The sequence below is a fragment of the Varanus komodoensis genome, unplaced genomic scaffold (assembly GCF_004798865.1).
Source record: "Varanus komodoensis strain SLA01 unplaced genomic scaffold, ASM479886v1 scaffold59_1, whole genome shotgun sequence".
In the NCBI taxonomy this organism is placed as follows: Eukaryota; Metazoa; Chordata; class Lepidosauria; order Squamata; family Varanidae; genus Varanus; species Varanus komodoensis.
This window is the reverse complement of record NW_025336221.1, coordinates 964,662-983,080: the sequence shown is the minus strand read 5'-3', so window position 1 is coordinate 983,080 and position 18,419 is coordinate 964,662. Positions and strand designations below refer to the sequence as shown.

Here is an 18,419-nt window from a genome sequence, read left to right as displayed (position 1 = left end):
CAAAAATTCCACTTCTGCAACCACTTGGGGAGTTTAGGTTTTAAAAGTGGCTTGCTAATGCTTGCACTACAGCAAAAGGCAGCATTTGTTCTACTCTACTCTCATAGCAATTACTTCCAATAACAGTACATTGGATTTGAGCCTAAATATGGAGTATAGTGTGTCTGGATCAGGGCTTTTTTTGTCATAGAACGCACCGGAATGGCGTTCCGGCACCTTTTTTTCCAATGGATTTTACGAAGTGATTTTGAATCGTAGCAGATCAGCAGCAAACGTCATTAACATAGTGCCTGCAGGCTGCTTTTGTGTCCGCTATCCGATAGTGAGGGCACTGCTCTCGGCTGGGGATTGGTGTGTGTGGTCGCGCGCTTACTGCCGGCGATGTGAGTTCCGGCACCTTTTTTTTTTTTTTTAACAAAAAAAGCACTGGTCTGGATAATTTAAAAAACAAACCAACAGTGCTGTAAAACATGGCAATCTGTGGGGGATCTGTAACAACATGCTGAGCTGCTATCAACAGGTAGGTATGCTACCACTTAGTTGTCTGGATTATTGTTTTAGAAATATACCCAATGGTGTAAACAGCATATACATGTTAAATAAAATCGTTAGGATTTTCAGTAGGTTGCATTTCAGATTATCTCGGCTAGATAGCCAGAGTCAGCTAGTCTGCTGAAACCATTTCAGTTGACTGCGCTTTTGGTTTACACCTGGACATATTAAAGGGGCTGATAGAACTATTTTTGTCTTAAAAACATAAAATGTTGTAAAAACATAGTGTCTGCTTCCTCCAGGATCAGATTGACAGAAAACTGATCAAAGATCTGACCATATCTCTCATATTCCTGATTCGGTTCTGCTGCTACTGTTGTCAATCTAAATTCTAAGATTATATAAAAGGTCAATAACTTAAGGTAGAATGTCACAAACTCCATTTTATGGATGCATGTTTAGACAGAAAAAAAGACTTGCAACCCCACTATGTCCCAGCCAGGAGCTTGTTTTGTTAGGGCTCAATCCTATGCATACTGAGACTATGTTTATTACTGCTAGCTAAATATTTTTTGTATTAGAACTAGTCAGCTAGCAACAGGTTTTAATGAATGACCTTTCTGGTTAACAAGCAAAGGGCATTTTTTACTGAAACATACATACCATGGAGTATAATCCCTGGGGAAATAATGCTTCAAATGCCTGAAGATGCTTCAAAAACCCAACATTTATTCCATTAATTTTCTAACACATCCTTCACAAGAATTTCAGAGGGAAGGTTACAAAGACTTTATCAATTACAAGGAACAATAATTAGATTAAAATATAGTCATTAGAAATATAAAAAGCCACAACAGCAGAAAGAGAAATGTGCACATTCAAATAGCATCTGCCTCACTCCCCCAAAGGCCAGCTGGAATAAGATTGTTATTAGTTTCTAGAAGGTGAGAATAGAACTAGGATAGAACTATATAGAAAGGAAGATGTTCCAAAGAGAGGTAGCTGAAAACAACCTTCCCATTAGTCCATCCTCATCTGAAAAAGAGTAATAAAAGAAGACCTCTTCTGCTCATCAAAGTGTACAAAACAAAGATAAGGGGAAATAATTATTTTAATTAAACCAGACCATTTAGGCTTTAAAAGTCAACAGCAGCACTTTTAATTGTACTTAGAAACAGATTATAAGTCGGTATAGCTGTTTTAGGCATTTGAGCTCACTTCTCAAATAAATGACTGGCCTCATTTTGAATTAATTGAAGTTTGCAGGCATTCATAGAAGGCAGCCTTACACAGGAGATGTTATCTGTTATTTTAAAGCAGATGTTTCACAGTGCATATTGGTGAAATTTCTTCTTTGGGGTTCTGCAAGTATCCAACAGAACAGGTATGCAAAGAACCACTTTACTTTGGTTCCTTCTACTCTCAATCTAGCCAGGTGGTCCAGAAGTATATCATGGCTGATAAGTCACTGAAAGTCACTGAGAAATCCTGAAGAATTTATAAGGTCATAGTCCCTCTTTGTAGGTCCCTGTATTGGTCATCCACCATGACAATGACAGTTTCTGTTACAAAGCAGGCCTGAAGCTAGAATCATAGCATGCTAATTAGTAAATTCAATCCAGAAGTTCATTGACTTGTGTTACTGTTACTCAGTTAATCTTTTTGTCCCCAAAAGCTAAATTAGAAACTAGGCAGTAATTATTCTGGTCCAGTAAATCTAAGGATTTTCCCCACAATAAATATCTGGAAACTGCCTCCTTCAAAAGGGTAGAAATTCTCTTCCTGAAGAGAGACAATAATCTTATCCTGAACCAAACCAGACAACACAGACCAGCTAGCGCACATGTGATTGATCGGATGCTTCCAGGAACTTGTCTACAATCTCAGACAAAGCCTACTGAAATGAATCATATGCCTGAGAGAGGCTGCAGACATCTCCTGTCAGAATTACACTTGAAGTGGTATCCATATTGGGATGGATGCACTTTTCCCTAAAATTGCCCTGCAAAAATATCTCAGTGAGCTTTTCTATGTTCATTTCAATTATCCTGTCAAATTGTAGGAGGCTGTATTGGACAGAGCTCTACTGGGCAGAACCATGCAGAATCAATTACAGTGGTACCTTGGCTCACGAACTTAATCCATTCCAGGACTCTGGTCGTGACCCAAATTGGTTGTGAGCCAAGTTAAATTTCCCCATAAGGTTCAACGTAGATAAGGTTAATCTGTTCTGTAAGCATTTATTTTTTAATCGGAAAAATGTGAAGCAAACTGACAAAGAACAACAAAGATTGCGGCCATCTTCCCCCAACCCCCAGCACGACCGAGATCGCACCTGTTGTCCCTGCATGCACCCATCATTCCAGCATGCTGCGAGGGAGGGGGAGAGACAGGCACGAGCGGGGCGCGCTGGGGGAGAGACAGGCGCGATCTTGGCCATCTCCCCACTAGGAGGGTGGGGAGATGGCCGCGATCGTGCTTGTGGGGGGGGGGAGATAGCTGAGATCGCGCCTGTCTTTCCTGCAGGAGCGCACACATGATGACGCATGTCTTCCCAGCACAAATGCAACAGCGATCGTGGCCATCTCCTCACTCAAGGGTGGGAAAATGGCTGCGATCTTGGTCACCACCCAATGCGGAGTTTGCAACCCACGTCAAAATTTTCATGAAATTTTTGTTCACGGCCCAATTTGGTTGTGAACCAAGGCGTTCGTGAGCGGAGGTACCACTGTATATAGTGATTGACTCCATCACAAGTAAAGTCTTCCATGAAAATACTAAGGAACTTAAGAACCATCATGCTGTATCGTATAATACCATTATTATACGATATTTCTGTATGACAATGCTAATTCCAGTCTTAATCTGGAGATTCAGCGATGTCTCCATGTAACAACAGCCCCTACCTCCCCAAAATAATCTCAAGATCTTCACTTTTCTTAAGAACAAGTTTACTTTATGTTGCTAAAAAAATGCTCTTAATGGCAATGAAGGGCAAACTGCTTAAAGTTAAGGGTGATACTAGAAATGTACAGTGAACAAAAGGGCCTGAATTAATTTGCTATGTCTTAATGTTATATTAAAATACTAGTATTAAATGTGTAAAATGTGCATACGCATGTCAGAAGCTAAACCAGAAGACATACAATACTTCACTTTTTTAATTCAGAAAATATTTCAGTGAGAAAAGAGAAGCATTTTACTGTCCCTGGTCTGTTTCTAGGCACACTACTGATTTTAGCCTAGAAAATCTTACATGTTTCAACTTAGCGCCAGGTCATCAGGAGGATCACCATGTCCTATCTGTCCCAGTGTCTGTGAAGTGCCTGGCTCAAAGAGGCTCACTTGCTGCTTACATTGTGGTCTTTCTGGAAGCAGGTCTAGTTCTTTTTATTTCCCCAGACATCTCAATGTTATTCTATTTCCCTTCTGCAAGGAACCCAATATAGCTTTCCCCTTCTCTCCATTTTATCCTCAGAACAGTCCTATGTGGTAGATTGAGAGTCTGTGACTGGCCCAGTCACTCAGTGAGCTTCATGGCTAGGTGGGAACTAGAACCCAGATCGCCAGTGTCCCAGTCCAACACTCTAACCTCCACTTGGCACTGTACTTTTAATATGTTTTAAGTTCTTTGCACGATTGTTTTTGTTACTACTTTATTCTGAAGCTAATTTCACTGCTTGGATTTTACTTCTGTGTTTCAGTTTTATACTTCACGATTTTAACTTTTATTTGTAAACCACCCAGATAGTATAAAGATGCTGTAAATAAATATAAATTGACCACAAGATAATCACAAGAAAAGTGAGTGTTCACAAATCTTCTGTGAGGAAAAATGCCCCTAAGTTAGGACAAAAGAATGTATTCTCAAAAGAATCGTACCACTGCACCAGAGACAGATAACCAAGTCTTTCTCACTGGGCTCCCTATTTTCTATTGCATTCCAAGTTTTCACACTACCATCCCATCATTGCACAATAATGACCACCTTTCAAGTAGTGATGAAAGTTATGATGCAATAATTTGGGTGATAATGTTGAATGCTCTCTTATTTATAGAGTGATAAATGCCCTCCAGTGAACTCACCCTTAGTATAGAAGAGGTTGCTAGACACATGGGTTAGAGCAGTTTCAATCAGTGGAGATGACTGAAGCCAGATTTGTGGGGGTCAAAAAGAGTTGGTGAGGATAGGTCACAGCCACAGGAGCAGACAGCATGGTTAGTGATTTGGGAAATAAAAAGGAAAGAGGGAAACAGATGTAGTTTGGCTTTAACAAGAGCCCAGAGTACATGCTGTATCTTTAAACAAAGTAGTTGGTGGCTCCATAGCCCATCAGCATTCTTCTACGAGGCATCATGAATTCAAAAAATCTCTGTGTTTTGTTAGCAAGTATGAGTACTGATCCCATTTATTCAAGACTTCAGCAATTTGACTCAGAACTGGTTTAATTTAGAAAGAAAATTCTATAAAGTGCAGCGCTTAAAAAATTCAATCCTCAGTAACTAGTTCCAAACATTGTCATATATAAAATCAGACATAAACATTCAATGCGATAACTAAATTTTTCCCAGTATAATGATGTAAGCTCCTACGTATATACTTCGGACAGCCCAACCCCAATGACCTCAAGAAGATGGACTAGTGCATGCAATCATTTGCACTACCATTGCTATGGCAACGTCTCATCAATGTCAAACAGGCCAGAGTTCTGGCTTGGAACACAACAAGGAACTTTGTCTAACGCTTTAAGAGAGTGCTGTCAGACTTCACAAACACCATGTTGGCAGCTTTTCTGTATCTAAAGCACCTGCAGAAGTGTAGTTGTACTACTGTACAAGTCCTATTGTACTGTCCCAATATAATTGATGGCAACAGCTCTGGCCTCCCATTTTGTAATGTTTCATTGTACCAGCAGAAGAACCATAAGGACTGATTCAAAAGATACTGATTCCAGTGTACAGAATCTTATCATAACCTTTTTGGCAGACCACCTCAGAAATGCAATTCCTTTGTTTTGCCACAGATGTTTATTCATTCTTTTCTTTTTTATACTGCCCAATAGCCAAGGCTCTCTGGACAGTTAACACAAGTTAAAAACACAAACAAAAATTAACATAAAAATAAAACCAGAGCAATTGCAACTGAATCAACATAGAGGCAAGTATATTGTTCAATATTAAACAAGATCCCTTGTTTGGATATCTGTGTTATGACTAAGGCTCCTGGGGTACTTAAAATAATGACAACCAAAACAGAGAAAGGTACACAAGAAATTTCTATCCAAACATACCTGCATTTCACAATCTGCTCGAAGATTAAGTTCTTCACAGCATTCCCTGGATATTCTCAAAAAGATATACTCCTTTGTTTTTTCCTCAATAGCTGCTTCATAGACCTTCTCTTTGGTTCCTTGGGTAAGTACTGACTTCTCTTTAGTGACTGGCAATAAATAAACAGCATTGACTTTGGTCATCACCAGTCGCCCTGCCAAAGTGTCCTCAGAAAGCGTTTCTGTGAGCTTAAATCGTCCAAAAAGCTGTCCATTTTGGGCATATTTTGCACCTCCAGAAACACCGGTGAGCATGAAGCTTGCTACAATCTGCAATTGCACTTTTATGTTGAACCTAAACCAAAAAGAATACAGTTAGTTCTTTTAAAAATGATTTCTGCATTCAGAAAAAACAATATAGCAAAAATTGAAGGCCAAGGCAGAGCTGATACAGGGGATTCATGCTCAGGAACTTCTGTATTTAAAAAAAAAAGCAGCTGTAGAGTTGAGAGAGTTGCTTGTGGACTGGTGGCACTGGGGAATTGGAGGTGGGATAGAGGAAGAACCCTTGCCCCTGCTATTTTCCTGATTGAAATTACAGATATCCTAGGCTATTTCCCTGTAGGAAAAAAAACCATCCATGCACAGTATTTCCTCTTCAGGCCCAAGAGCAACTCTTAGGCACAGAGGCAATAGCCTGAAAACCAACAAATTCATGTGTCTGTGTAAGTCAAACTATACACTATAATTATATAATTTTGTCATTTTCAGAGCAGTAGGGATTCTTGTCTTTCCACAGATGATTTTTAAAGTAGTATGATTACCTAGAGAGTAAGGAACTGAACATTGCAAGAAACATTGGAACTGAAACAAAATGCCTACAGTACATTGTATACAATATATAATTAATTTAAATAATGTTAGTTTTGAATTTATTAATTGAGATAACAACAGTGCATAATCTACCTTTAACTCAACACCACAAACATCTGACAAAGTGGACTCTATCCATGGAAGTTTATGCCATAATAGATCTATTGGTCTTTAAGGTTTCAAAAAACTTTGTTATTGCTGCATCAATGTAAATTTTTAAAAATTCTGGTGTGAGATTAAATTGTTTTTGAAAAGGTGCAAATGATGAATACCTTTTCTGTGTTTCTGTAGGCTTCTTATATAGCCACAGTTCTCATTTATATGTACCATATTTTTCCATGTATTTTATTTTATATTGTTAACTTGTTTTATATTTTATTGTATTATATTTTAATTGATATCTTTGTGAGCCGCCCTGAGGCTTCGGCGAATGGGGCAGCATAGACATTTTCTAAATAAATAAATAAATAAATGTATAAGATGCTAATTTTTCTTAAAAACATTTACCTAAAAATGGAGGTGCTTATACATGGGGGCCAAGGGGAGAATCATGGGCGCGCTTGGGGGGGGGAGACTGGCATGATCGTGCGCATGTGGGGGGTGGCGAGCCGGCGCGTGCGTCCAGGGTGGCAAAGCAGTATGCACGGGCGGGGGGTGGCGAGCCGGCGTGTGCGTCAGCAGCTTGCTTGCTGGAGATTGGTAGGAAAAGTGGGGTGCGTCCTATACTTGGGGGCGTCTTATAGACAGACAAATATGGAACTTCAGTGAATGAAGGACAGATACTTTACTAAGCTGGCTGAGTTTATTTGCAACTTATAAGATTTCTCTTAAGGAAGGAACCTCAGTCTCCAAAGTATGGTGGACATAAACAAGTTTCTCTTTGTTACCTCTATTAATTCATTTGCTTCTTGCTTTCCATACATACTGACAGCCTCCCCGCCACATTTTGTTTACCATTACCATAAAAGGCAATTCTCCTGACTGCAGGAATGTTCCAGCTCAACACTCAATGGTCAGCTCAAGCATGTCATAGATACATCGAACACTTTACAAAGTTTATTCCTTGCATATTAACTTACTAACGACTCCCAGTGCATTTGTCATGGTCGGATCACTTCCTACTGAGATTTAAGGGCACCAGGGGATTTTCCTGCCAGGATGGCTGGTGCTCCTGTCAAAGCTCTGGGCATTCTATAGAATCCAGAGGCAACTTGGGCAGTGGACACAATTTTACCCAAGTGTCCTCTCCTTCATGGCAGAGCCTACTCAGCTCTTTGGTATACATTTAAGCTGAGGGCAATAAAGCAAGAAGGAAGATGGTTGCGGGAGGAAAACTCATGACCATTTAGGGCTCATTATCAAGCTGTTCTGTGGTGGTGAGGGTAGCAAATGGGAATTTCTTTTCCACCACCATCACATCTTCCCACTGTCATTCAGCAGCACTTTTCAGAGTGATAGTCTACTGCAGTCTTGACCAGGGAAAAAATCCTGGAACCCTCCACAGCATGCTGTGACAAGTTTGCACAGCACTTTGAAGATAAAGTTGCTCAAACCGGACACTACAGTATGCATTAGTGGACCTGTTCAGAGTCCCATCTGGTCCAGTTTCATTGGATGAATAAGTGTTGAGGCCTGAGGATGTTGACAAGGTGCTTGTCAAAGTCTTGTTGAACACCTGTATGTTTGCGCCTTACCCCTCATGGCTTATTACTGCTAATATGGAGGAGATATCTGGCTGGGTCCAGGTCATAAATGGAGATAGGGAGGGGAAACAAGGCACTTTGAGGAAAATGGTAATCAGGTCACTTTAAAAAAGCCTAACCTGGACCCAAATTATGTTAAAAACTACAGGCCAGTTACCAATATTCCCTTCCTGGGTAAGATGCTTGAGCAGGTGGTTTCTGGTCAAGCATTCTTGAAAGAAATCCAGATCCATTTCAATCAGGACTTAAGACTGATTCAAGAAGCAGTGCCTTGGTGACCTTTGTCAGGAAAAGGACCGGTCAAGTGCAAGCCTGTTGACTCTGTTGCATCTCTCAGTGGTTTTCAATGCCATTGACCATGTTATCCTTTTAGACAGGCTGCTTTGCAGTGGTTCCACTACCACTTGGACAGTCAATTCTAGAAGGTGGTGCTGAGGGATTATTGCTCTGTGCCTTGGTAGTTATGCTATGGGGTTCCATAAAGCTCAGTTTTATTCCCCATGCTGTTTAACATCTACATGAAAACACTGGGGGAGATTGGGCTGAGGTGTTAGCAATATGCAGTTGATACCCAGTTCTATCTCTGCTTTCACTGAATTCAGTGAGGCAGTGGCTATTCTGAATCAGGGTCTAGATGCAGTAATGAACTGGATGAGGGCCAATAAACTGAAACTTCAAACCAGGCAAAACAAAGGTACTGTTAGCAGATGGTTCACCTGTCTAGATAAGTGATATTCAACCAGTTCTGGAGGGGGTTGCACTACCATAAAGGATCAGGTCCACAGTTTGGAATACTCCTGGGTAAAGCACTGTCACTAGAGGTACTAGTGGACTTGGTCACACACAGCAACTTTTATCAGCTTAGATTAATATATCAACTATTTTCTTATCTGGACAGAGATAACCTAGCCACAGTAATCCTTGCTCCAGTAGCCTCTTGGGTGGATTACTGCAATGCATTATACATGGGGCTGCCATTGAAAACAATCCAGAAACTTCAGCTGGGCCAGAACAAGAAAGCAAGATTGTTACTAGGGATTAACCAATGTAATCACATTAGGCCAAACTTTTACCATCTGGACTGGCTGTCAGGCCATGTCCAGAGCTGATTCAAAGTGCTGGTACTAATATCCACAGCCCTAAATACCTTGGGGCCAGGTTACCTGAAGGATTGTCTCCTCCTATATGTACCTGCCCAGACCATAAGATCACCTTCAGAGGTTCTTGTGAGGGATCCCCTGCCAAGGAAAACAGGTGGGTAGCTACTGTGAAGAGGGCCCTTTCTGTTGTGGTACTCCAGCTATGGAATGAACTTCCCAGGGAGGCTTGCCTGGGACTTTCATTATACTTCTTGCAATGGCGAGTGAAGACCTTTTTATTTTCCCGGAAATGTTAATTGTGCACTGCTTTAATTTCTAGATTATAATTTAAATATTTGTACTACTGTTCGGTTTATATTGTTTTATATAATGTTGTGCTGTACTTTTCTACTGATTTTCTACTGTATTGTATTTTAAATTGTTTCAAATTGTTGTGAATCACCTGGAACACTTCAATTATTAGGCAGTATAAAATGCAATAAATATACAGTGGTACCTTGACTCACAAAATTAATCTATTCCAGGACTCTGGTCATGACCCAAATTAAGCCAAGTTAAATTTCCCCATAAGGTTCAATGTAATCGGTTCCGTAACCATTTTTTAAATCAGAAAAATGTGAAGCAAAGTGACAACAACAAAGATCGCGGCCATCTCCCCCCCCCCGCCCCAAGCACAAGTGCAGCCATCTCCCCATCCTCCCAGCACAACTGAGATTGCACCTGTCATCCCTGCACCTGCCTGTCATCCCTGCAGGCGCCAGTCATCCCAGTGCACTGGGGGGTGGGGGGGAGAGACAGACGTGATCGTGGGCGCACTGGGGGAGGGAGAGATGGGTGCAAACAGTGCACTGGGGGTGGGGAGATGGCTGCGACCGCAGTTCCGTTCATGCAGGGAAGGTGCCTGATCAGAGGAGCGCTCCTGCAGGAACGACAGGCGAAATCTCGGCCATCTCCCCCGCAGCTTCAGCTTTGCTTTGCTGCTCCCGTCTTTCATGCAGCAGCGCACCTCTGATCATGCATGCCTTCCCTGCATGAACTGCGATCGTAGCTATCTCCCCACTCGGGGGGTGGTGGTGGAGATGGCTGCGATCTTGATTGCCACTCAAAGCGGTGTTCGCGGTCCAAGTCAAAATTTTTCAGAAATTTTTGTTCGTGAACCAAGGTGTTCGTGAGCCAAGGTACCACTGTATAAATAAAATTAATACTCTAAAACAGTAATTAATCTAGCTAGAAAGGATTTACTTGCATGACATTTTGTTTTAGTACATATGCATCTATATGCGCTTTCTCAGAATCTACAGTATCCTCTTATCAAATGTGGGTCCAAAAAACATGTTGTAAGGAAAAAGCATGTAACAACACAAGATAACACCTGACTATTAGAGCTGCACTATATTTTGCATGGTTAAATTTTTGGGTTTCACAGTTGCCTGCTGTGGGCCTTCCACACAAACAATGGTAGTAAGCAGTCAGACGCACAGTGCAATCCCGCCTCCTCTCCTGGCAATGCAAGAGGAAGGGATCTTGCTGCAGAGCATCCTGTAAGCCACTTCCCTTAAAATGACAGCTGGCACTTTGAACAGTGCAGCCCAAAACATGATACAGGCAGTTTTTCTATATTAGGAAAATAGCAGTTGCACAGCATGGAATGGGAGTGTGGAGGCAATGGGGAGGAATGCCTGCTACATGAAGTTAGTGAAAGCACACTACCCCATAAAAGGGTGGGGGGAGTCTATGTGCAGGGTGGGGCTCTGTAAGACAATTAAGTTCAGGGTAAAAAACTTCATCAATGCTCTAAAAACCCTGGGTGGCCTAAACGCCTGTTTGACCAAATGCAAGAGATGGAGGCATTCTGGAGAATAACACATTTTTATAGCGCCCACTTATCAGATGCAATATTTGCTTGGGGCAGAAGAGAAACCAAAAGTGCTCCTAGCCCCCAAAATCAAATGAATGTAACATTGTGCAAGCAAAAGGCCACTCACACAATGAGGCACTCCCCGCCCCCATGTCATAGGAAGTGGTACAAGGGCTGCTGGAAGAAGGGGAAGAAATGAAAATAAGGCAGAGGCACCTTGCACAGATAAGCTTTGCTTGTCCATGCTGCATCTGCCTGATTTTCACTCCTCACCTATTCTATTGCAGCTCTTTGAACTGGGAACTACACTGCAGAAGGAGGGAAGGCTAAGTCCCATTTCACAAAGGCCTTCCACTCATGCAACTCTAGATGCAATTGAGACCAGTAGTAAACATTCCTGAACTCCTAAGAAGCACAGCTTGTTAAACGCTGCATCCTTTAGAAAAAACTATGCAGAATAATTAGAGTACAAATGTAATGATCTTTAATTTCAAATAAGATAGCCACAATCTTTAAAAGAAACCTTACTTACTTGCTGACTTCTTTATATTGTGCTATTTCTTCAATATAAAGGAGGTCATGCAATCGTGACTGATAGTTATTCTTGGTCAATGATTTGTCCAAGACTGACTGTGTAAATAGCTGGTCAGCAGACAGCGGAATTTGGTATCTGATCAGAAGGCTCTTATCCAATTCAGTAGTCTCATTTGGCTCAAATTCTACAATCGTCTTAGAAGTGGAATCCCAACGCTTGGCTGTAGTTAACAGTTGTTGCCGTGCATTCATTCGATATTCAAGATCTGTATGACAACAGATAAATATAGAAAGATAATAAATGGATACCTTATATTCATGTACAGTGAAGAAAGACTACGAGTGGATTTGGGAAGTGCCACACAAACATATGTATGCAAAGTGCAGAAAATGACATTTCTTCTTTTAGCTACCCAAGGGACATGCTCTGTCCCTTCAAGAGCTGTCACAGCTGCAAGAGTGGTCATAGCACACTACTGTGGGATACTCAGATCATCGGGCTTGAGGATACAGCTGACCAGACAGCATCCCTGCTGTGCCAGCCCCATCAGTGTTGATGCTGGATGTGCCACAAGCAAAGCCCCTTCCTGCAGGCCTGGCACAGAAGTCAAGCAGACTGAAGAGGCAGCAAGTCATCCATGCCTCCACTGCTAGCCTGCTGCTTCCATGCTGAAGGGGCAGAGGAGCTGGCAGAAGATGCATGGACTGGCTGCTCCCTGCCTTGCCAGCTCACTTGGATTCCAGGCTGATTGTGGGGCTCCATTTCTTCTGCAGCCAGCACAGAGGTCAAGAAAGCTGGCCAGGAGGCAAGAAGTGATCATACCTCCACTGCCAGTCTGCTGCATTACTCCTCTCACAATTTTGTTCAAGCCCACTTTTACTCCATTTTACTCCTGTAAGGAAAACAAAATGTTTTGTGGGCAAGCCACTTTGGGAAGCATAGCTCCAAGGATAGCTTAATACTGAATATTTTGCTTTTGCTTATCCTCGGAGTCCTCATTTTATAATTTTAGGCCGAAAGAACTCTGCTTATATTTGTTTGCCAATTTAGTATCCAACAGCTCCCACTTCAGAGAAATGCCAGTTATTTGGATCTGAAAATTTATGTTTGGTGTGTAGAAACAGAGGTGACATTTTGGCTCATGGTGCCAACAGATACAATGTTACACCAGGACTGCAAAAAGCTGTAACCACTAGTCCTATGCTTTGTACCACAGCTGCTGTTTTCACCCTTGATTTAAGTAATCAGTTGAGAAGTCAGGCAGCTGGAATGGAAAAGGACATGAATGTTCCTGAAAATAAAATTGGTGCATTATTTAAAATAAGGTGAGTTAATTTTTTTGTGTTTCAGAGGTTTTTGAGTGTTTCAGAAACACCAATAAAACATAAGCATAAGAGGTCTTCATAAACTGTGACTGCACAGTTGCCTTTGATTAGCCCCCTTTTCACATGAAGATGAAAATGCTGCTCCTGTGAAGACCACAGTTGTCCCCGGAAAATCATTTCCCACTCACACAGTTCAAGTCAGGTTTGCAATACAGCAATATTACAACTAATACAGTCTTCCTGCTTTAGGCTGTAAGCATTCAGATAACCAAAAAGAACAGTTCATGAATTATGACATTTACTTTATATCTTTGCTCTACTGGTGCTGGAAATGTAAATCTGTTGTACATAAATAAAGAATAGGGGTGAGCAAGAAAGCACCTGAAGCTCTAGCAAACTCAGCTTCAGAAAACACAAAGGGTTTACTTTGATGCATAATTAGTGTTGCTCATCACACAAATTTTAAAAGCCATGCCTCAGTGCAAACAAAGGGTATTTTGATGTGCCACAATCCTAGTCCCAGCTCAAGCCAACATCAAACAACAAGAGGACAAAAATATCAAAACCAAAACATTACGTTTTAAACAGGCAAGAGTTAGAATTTCACATCTAAAACAAAATCTGGATACAATCAATTTTGTGTGCATTTTCCTTAAAACTTCTGTATTCCATTGTGAAACTTGACAGACCTGAAGCTCTGAAAGTATCTGAACTTAGCAAGAAACATACCACTTTTGGGGGCGCTTAAATATTCCTGACGCTGGGATCCAACAAAACAGAAAGAAGTGCTGATTTCATCTTTTTGTGACATGGAAAGAACTTTAAATAAATAAATAAACGAACATGTTTGAGAAGTGATTGAAAGGCATTCGTGGGGAACATATTTCAAACATATCATTCAAAGATCACCAACTTTAGAATTATTGACATTGAAGAAATCATGGGTTAACTTTGGGTTGTCAACCCATAAATATCTGAAGTGCCCAGGTTCAGACATTACAATAGCTACTGACAAAAGCTAGAAACTGGGGGCTGCTCACATTCAATGCACATCCCCACAATGAATAAGTTGATCAATCCAGTGTCTGCCACTGAATGCCACCATTATATGTAAACTGGAATGTTCCTTGATATATTCTCAGCAGTTAAATTATTCTAGACTAAGTAAAAGGTTTCCATTCTAACCACTTTTAGAGCTGTTCAATAATACTATTTATTTATTTATTTATTTATTTATTTATTTATTTATTTAGGAAGCTTCTATGCTGCCCCATTCACCGAAGCCTCGGGGCGGCTCACAATAAATAAATAACAACAATATAAAAACAATGTAATTGAGACAATCTGGCCAAAGATGTAAAATAAATAAATAATATTAACAATTAAAATGACGTTTAAATAAAAAGGTCTTTGCCTGCCTCCGAAAAACAAATAACGATGGCACCAGGTGGACCTCTCTGGGGAGCACATTCCATAGATTGGGCGCCACCGCAGAGAAAGCCCTCCTCCGAGTACCTACCCTCCTAATTTCCTTCACGGAGGGTTCCCGGAGAAGGTCCTCTCCCGCTGATCTCAAGGGGCAGGCGGGCGGGCATATATGGACGTAAGCGCTCCTTCAGGTAACCAGGACCCAAGCCATTAAGGGCTTTATAGGTCATAACCAACACCTTGAATTGGGCCCGGACTTCAACGGGGAGCCAGTGAAGCTGATGGAGAACTGGAGTCATGTGAACATAACGCCCAGTCTCCGTCAGCAGCCTGGCAGCTCTATTTTGAACCAATTGAAGTATCCAGACCGTCTTCAAGGGCAGCCCCACATAGAGCGCATTACAGAAGTCAAGTCAGGAAGTCACCAACGCATGTGTCACTGTTGCCAGGCAGTCATTCTCCAGGTAGGGACGCAGCTGATGGATCAGCCGAAGCTGAACGAAAGCTCTCCTCGCCACCGCTGTCACCTGAGCTTCCAGTGAAAGCTCTGGGTCGAGGAGCACTCCCAAGCTACGGACCTTGTCCCTAAGAGGGAGTGCAACCCCATTCAGGACTAGGTTCAATTCACCCTCACCAAAGCTCGATCCGCCAACCAACAGGACCTCCGTCTTGTCTGGATTGAGCTTCAGTTTATTGGCCCTCATCCAGCCCATTACTTCGGCCAGGCACTGGTTCAGTACAGCCACTGCCTCACCTGGATTGGTAGAGAATGAGAGGTAGAGCTGGGTATCATCAGCGTACTGATGATTCTGCAGCCCACACCTCCTGATGACCTCTCCCAGCGGTTTCATGCAGATGTTAAATAGCAAAGGGGACAAAATGGATCCCTGCGGTACTCCATGGCATAACTGCCATGGCGCAGAGCATAGTCCCCCAGCACCACCTTCTGGAATCGGCCATTGAGATAGGAGCGGAACCACTGCAAAGCAGTGCCTCCGACCCCCAATCCCGCTAGCCTGTCCAGAAGGATACCATGGTCGATCGTATCGAAAGCCGCTGAGAGGTCCAGGAGAACCAACAGGGACGCACTCCCCCTGTCTTTCTCCCTGCACAGGTCATTGTACAGGGCGACCAAGGCAGATTCAGTACCATACCCGGGTCTGAAGCCGGACTGAAATGGGTCCAGATAATCAGTTTCAACCAAGAGTGCTTGGAGTTGTCCCACCACCACCCGCTCCAACACCTTGCCCAGAAACGGGATGTTGGCCACTGGTCTATAAATAGTGGCCATCTCTGGATCCAGTGACGCCTTCTTCAGGACTGGTCAGACTACCCCTTAAGCAGCAAAATACTTAGCAAATACATACTCCCAACTCCCTAAAACCCTCTGAAAGGGCCTCACTATGTGTGCTTATTTTATCTACAACTAGACTGGTGATAATAGAGTAGTGGTGGCAAACCTATGGCATGCATGCTGAGTGGGCACGCAGAGCCCTCTCTGTTGGCACACAAGCCAAGTCACCCCAGCATCGCCCCAGCAGCCAAGCATCAGATAACAGTGCATATAGGGGCCATGTGCACGCTCAGAAAGGAGTAGCGGTGCCAGGCAATGTCGTCATGACTCATTAGCCGCGACTCATACGAGCTTTCACATGGCCAGTCAGTGCACTGCCAAGGATATATATAGGTTTGTATCATTGAAAGCTCTATTATTGTGTAGAAAAAAACAATAATAGACAAAAGATGTTAATGTATGAGTTGTTTTTTTCTAAACTGAAACCTCAGTATTCAGGTTTTATTGCAGTGTTGGTATTTTGGGATAAATAAGTGGGTTTTGGTTTGCAGTGTGGGTACTTGGTCTCTAAAAGGTTTGCCATCACTGTGATAGAGGGTCACAGTACAATGCAGCCAAATGTAATGTTAGTGATTACTTTACCATTGCAAACATTTAAGAAGTGGAAATTTCCAATGGAAAAGTTTCCCCCAAAACTTCTCCCTCAACTCAATGTTACTTGTTTCCCAGACAAAAGTTTATCTCAAAAAGACAGGTATGAGGGGTGGGGACTTTTATGAGAAAAACAGCCACAAACACACATCTCTTCTACATGACAAATTGGCCTAAAGGCAGTCTATAATGGAGAAGCAGCTGTAGAGTTAAGATTGCATGTGGCAGTGCTGGAACTCCTAATTTGGCCCACATACCATGCCTTTTTCTATGATGCCACTGTTTTTGTGGAACTCCATCCCACTGAAGGCTGCTAGGCCCATCCCCTAGAAAAATGTGTAAAATGTTTTGTTGTTGCTTTTTTCTGCCAGGCATTCAGGTTCGACCAATTTTTTAACACTGATGTTATTTACTGGTGACATTTATGATTTGATTGTATAACTGATTTGATTTTATGTTTTGTGTTAATGACAAAAATATTTGTTTTATTCTGTGTGCATATTTTTCCTCTAACATGGCTGAGATCAGCATGAAAGACTAATGTCTGATCCTTGATCCATGTGGCGAGGACACAAGATAAGGCACTCTCCATAGCAGTGCTCAGTTTAGTAAACATATATTTTCAGAAAATTTGTCTCCTTCATTGTCCTTAGCCATCTTATAGTCTTAAAAGCATTTCGATCTGGTTGACTGTAGACATGCACAATGTTTCTAACTACTGCTGCTTAATTTACCTGAATTTTGAATGATTTTAAAGCTTTAGCTTAAGAACAGTTTTGTTAGTAGTTAGTAGTTTGTGTAGTAGTTTTGTTAAGAGTCTGTCCCTTTTTAACAAAAGTGGCTCTGTTTTAGAGCCATTTTGGTTAAAAAGGGGACTCTAAATTGACTGGAATAAATATATGTTTATTTACTGTTTCAATCCCACTGTGCAGTCCTCCATATATTAGAAAGAGATGGAAGAAAGGTGACTTTTTTATTTGTTGTAGTCATGGTAAAAGCACAAAGTATTCCATTTTGAATATAGCAGGTGACTTCAAGAGGGGCCTATAGCAAGAATGCATCTTTGGTTTAAAAAAGTAAAAACAAAGAAAAGCTTTATCAGAAGAAGAAATGCCTTGGAGTTAGGAACATGAATACTAGATAACTACAGTCATATATGTCAGAAATCATTCTAGAAGCAACTTAAAACAAAAACTTATATAACATTGACTGTTTCAATTGTATGTTAAGAAAAACATGGAAGCAATACCTTCTGTGGAAGCAGCATCAATCATTACTCGTTGCATCAAAACCGGCTCAGTCCCAAAATCAAACACCACAGTTTGGCGAAACGTCCCAAAGATTTCTGTGCTAAAGGCTATGCTGATTTTGTACACAGAGTGGTCTAATCCATTCTGCGCCATCTTTCCTCCTATCCATTCCTGGCAGTTTTCTGGGACTTCTTGTGATACCTGGGTAGCACTATCTCCAGCAGATATTGCCGTGATACTGAAATGGGGACGATGAGCATCGTAAAGCAGCGCCACTCGATACAACATTCTTGCAGGCTACGGAGGAACAAAGCTATATGAGTCATTATATACATACATGTGTATCTGTTTAATCCAAAGTATTAGAAGAACTTTTTACCACAGCAGTCAAGAAGTGGCATTCCAATATAGAATATGATTACTTTAACTGACTTCAAAAACATCCAGTTAGATTTCCAAATATGCAAAGTTTCTAGCATTTCCGTGTGGTCAGAGAAACATGCTAAGAAGTTACCATTACAGATCAAAAGACTAGAAAGCATTTGGGCTTTCATTAGGGGATGATGTGACTGATGTAGCAATCCTGAGAAAAATTTCTAAGATTGACAAGTATTATGAACTCTATATTAGAAATATGGGA

At 41.6% G+C, this 18,419-nt stretch overlaps 1 protein-coding gene across 3 annotated transcripts in view; it reads right to left on the bottom strand.

The window, feature by feature from the left end:
- HELZ (helicase with zinc finger) overlaps positions 1-18,419 on the bottom strand; it is a 148,518-nt gene that overhangs the window by 86,848 nt on the left and 43,251 nt on the right. For all 3 annotated transcript variants that reach the window (XM_044449538.1, XM_044449537.1, XM_044449539.1), the window contains 3 exons: positions 17,779-18,076; positions 11,829-12,096; positions 5,784-6,117 (listed from right to left, as the gene is read on the bottom strand). In XM_044449538.1, the coding sequence (XP_044305473.1) occupies positions 5,784-6,117; positions 11,829-12,096; positions 17,779-18,076 (900 nt within the window). The remainder of the gene's footprint in view (positions 1-5,783; positions 6,118-11,828; positions 12,097-17,778; positions 18,077-18,419) is intronic.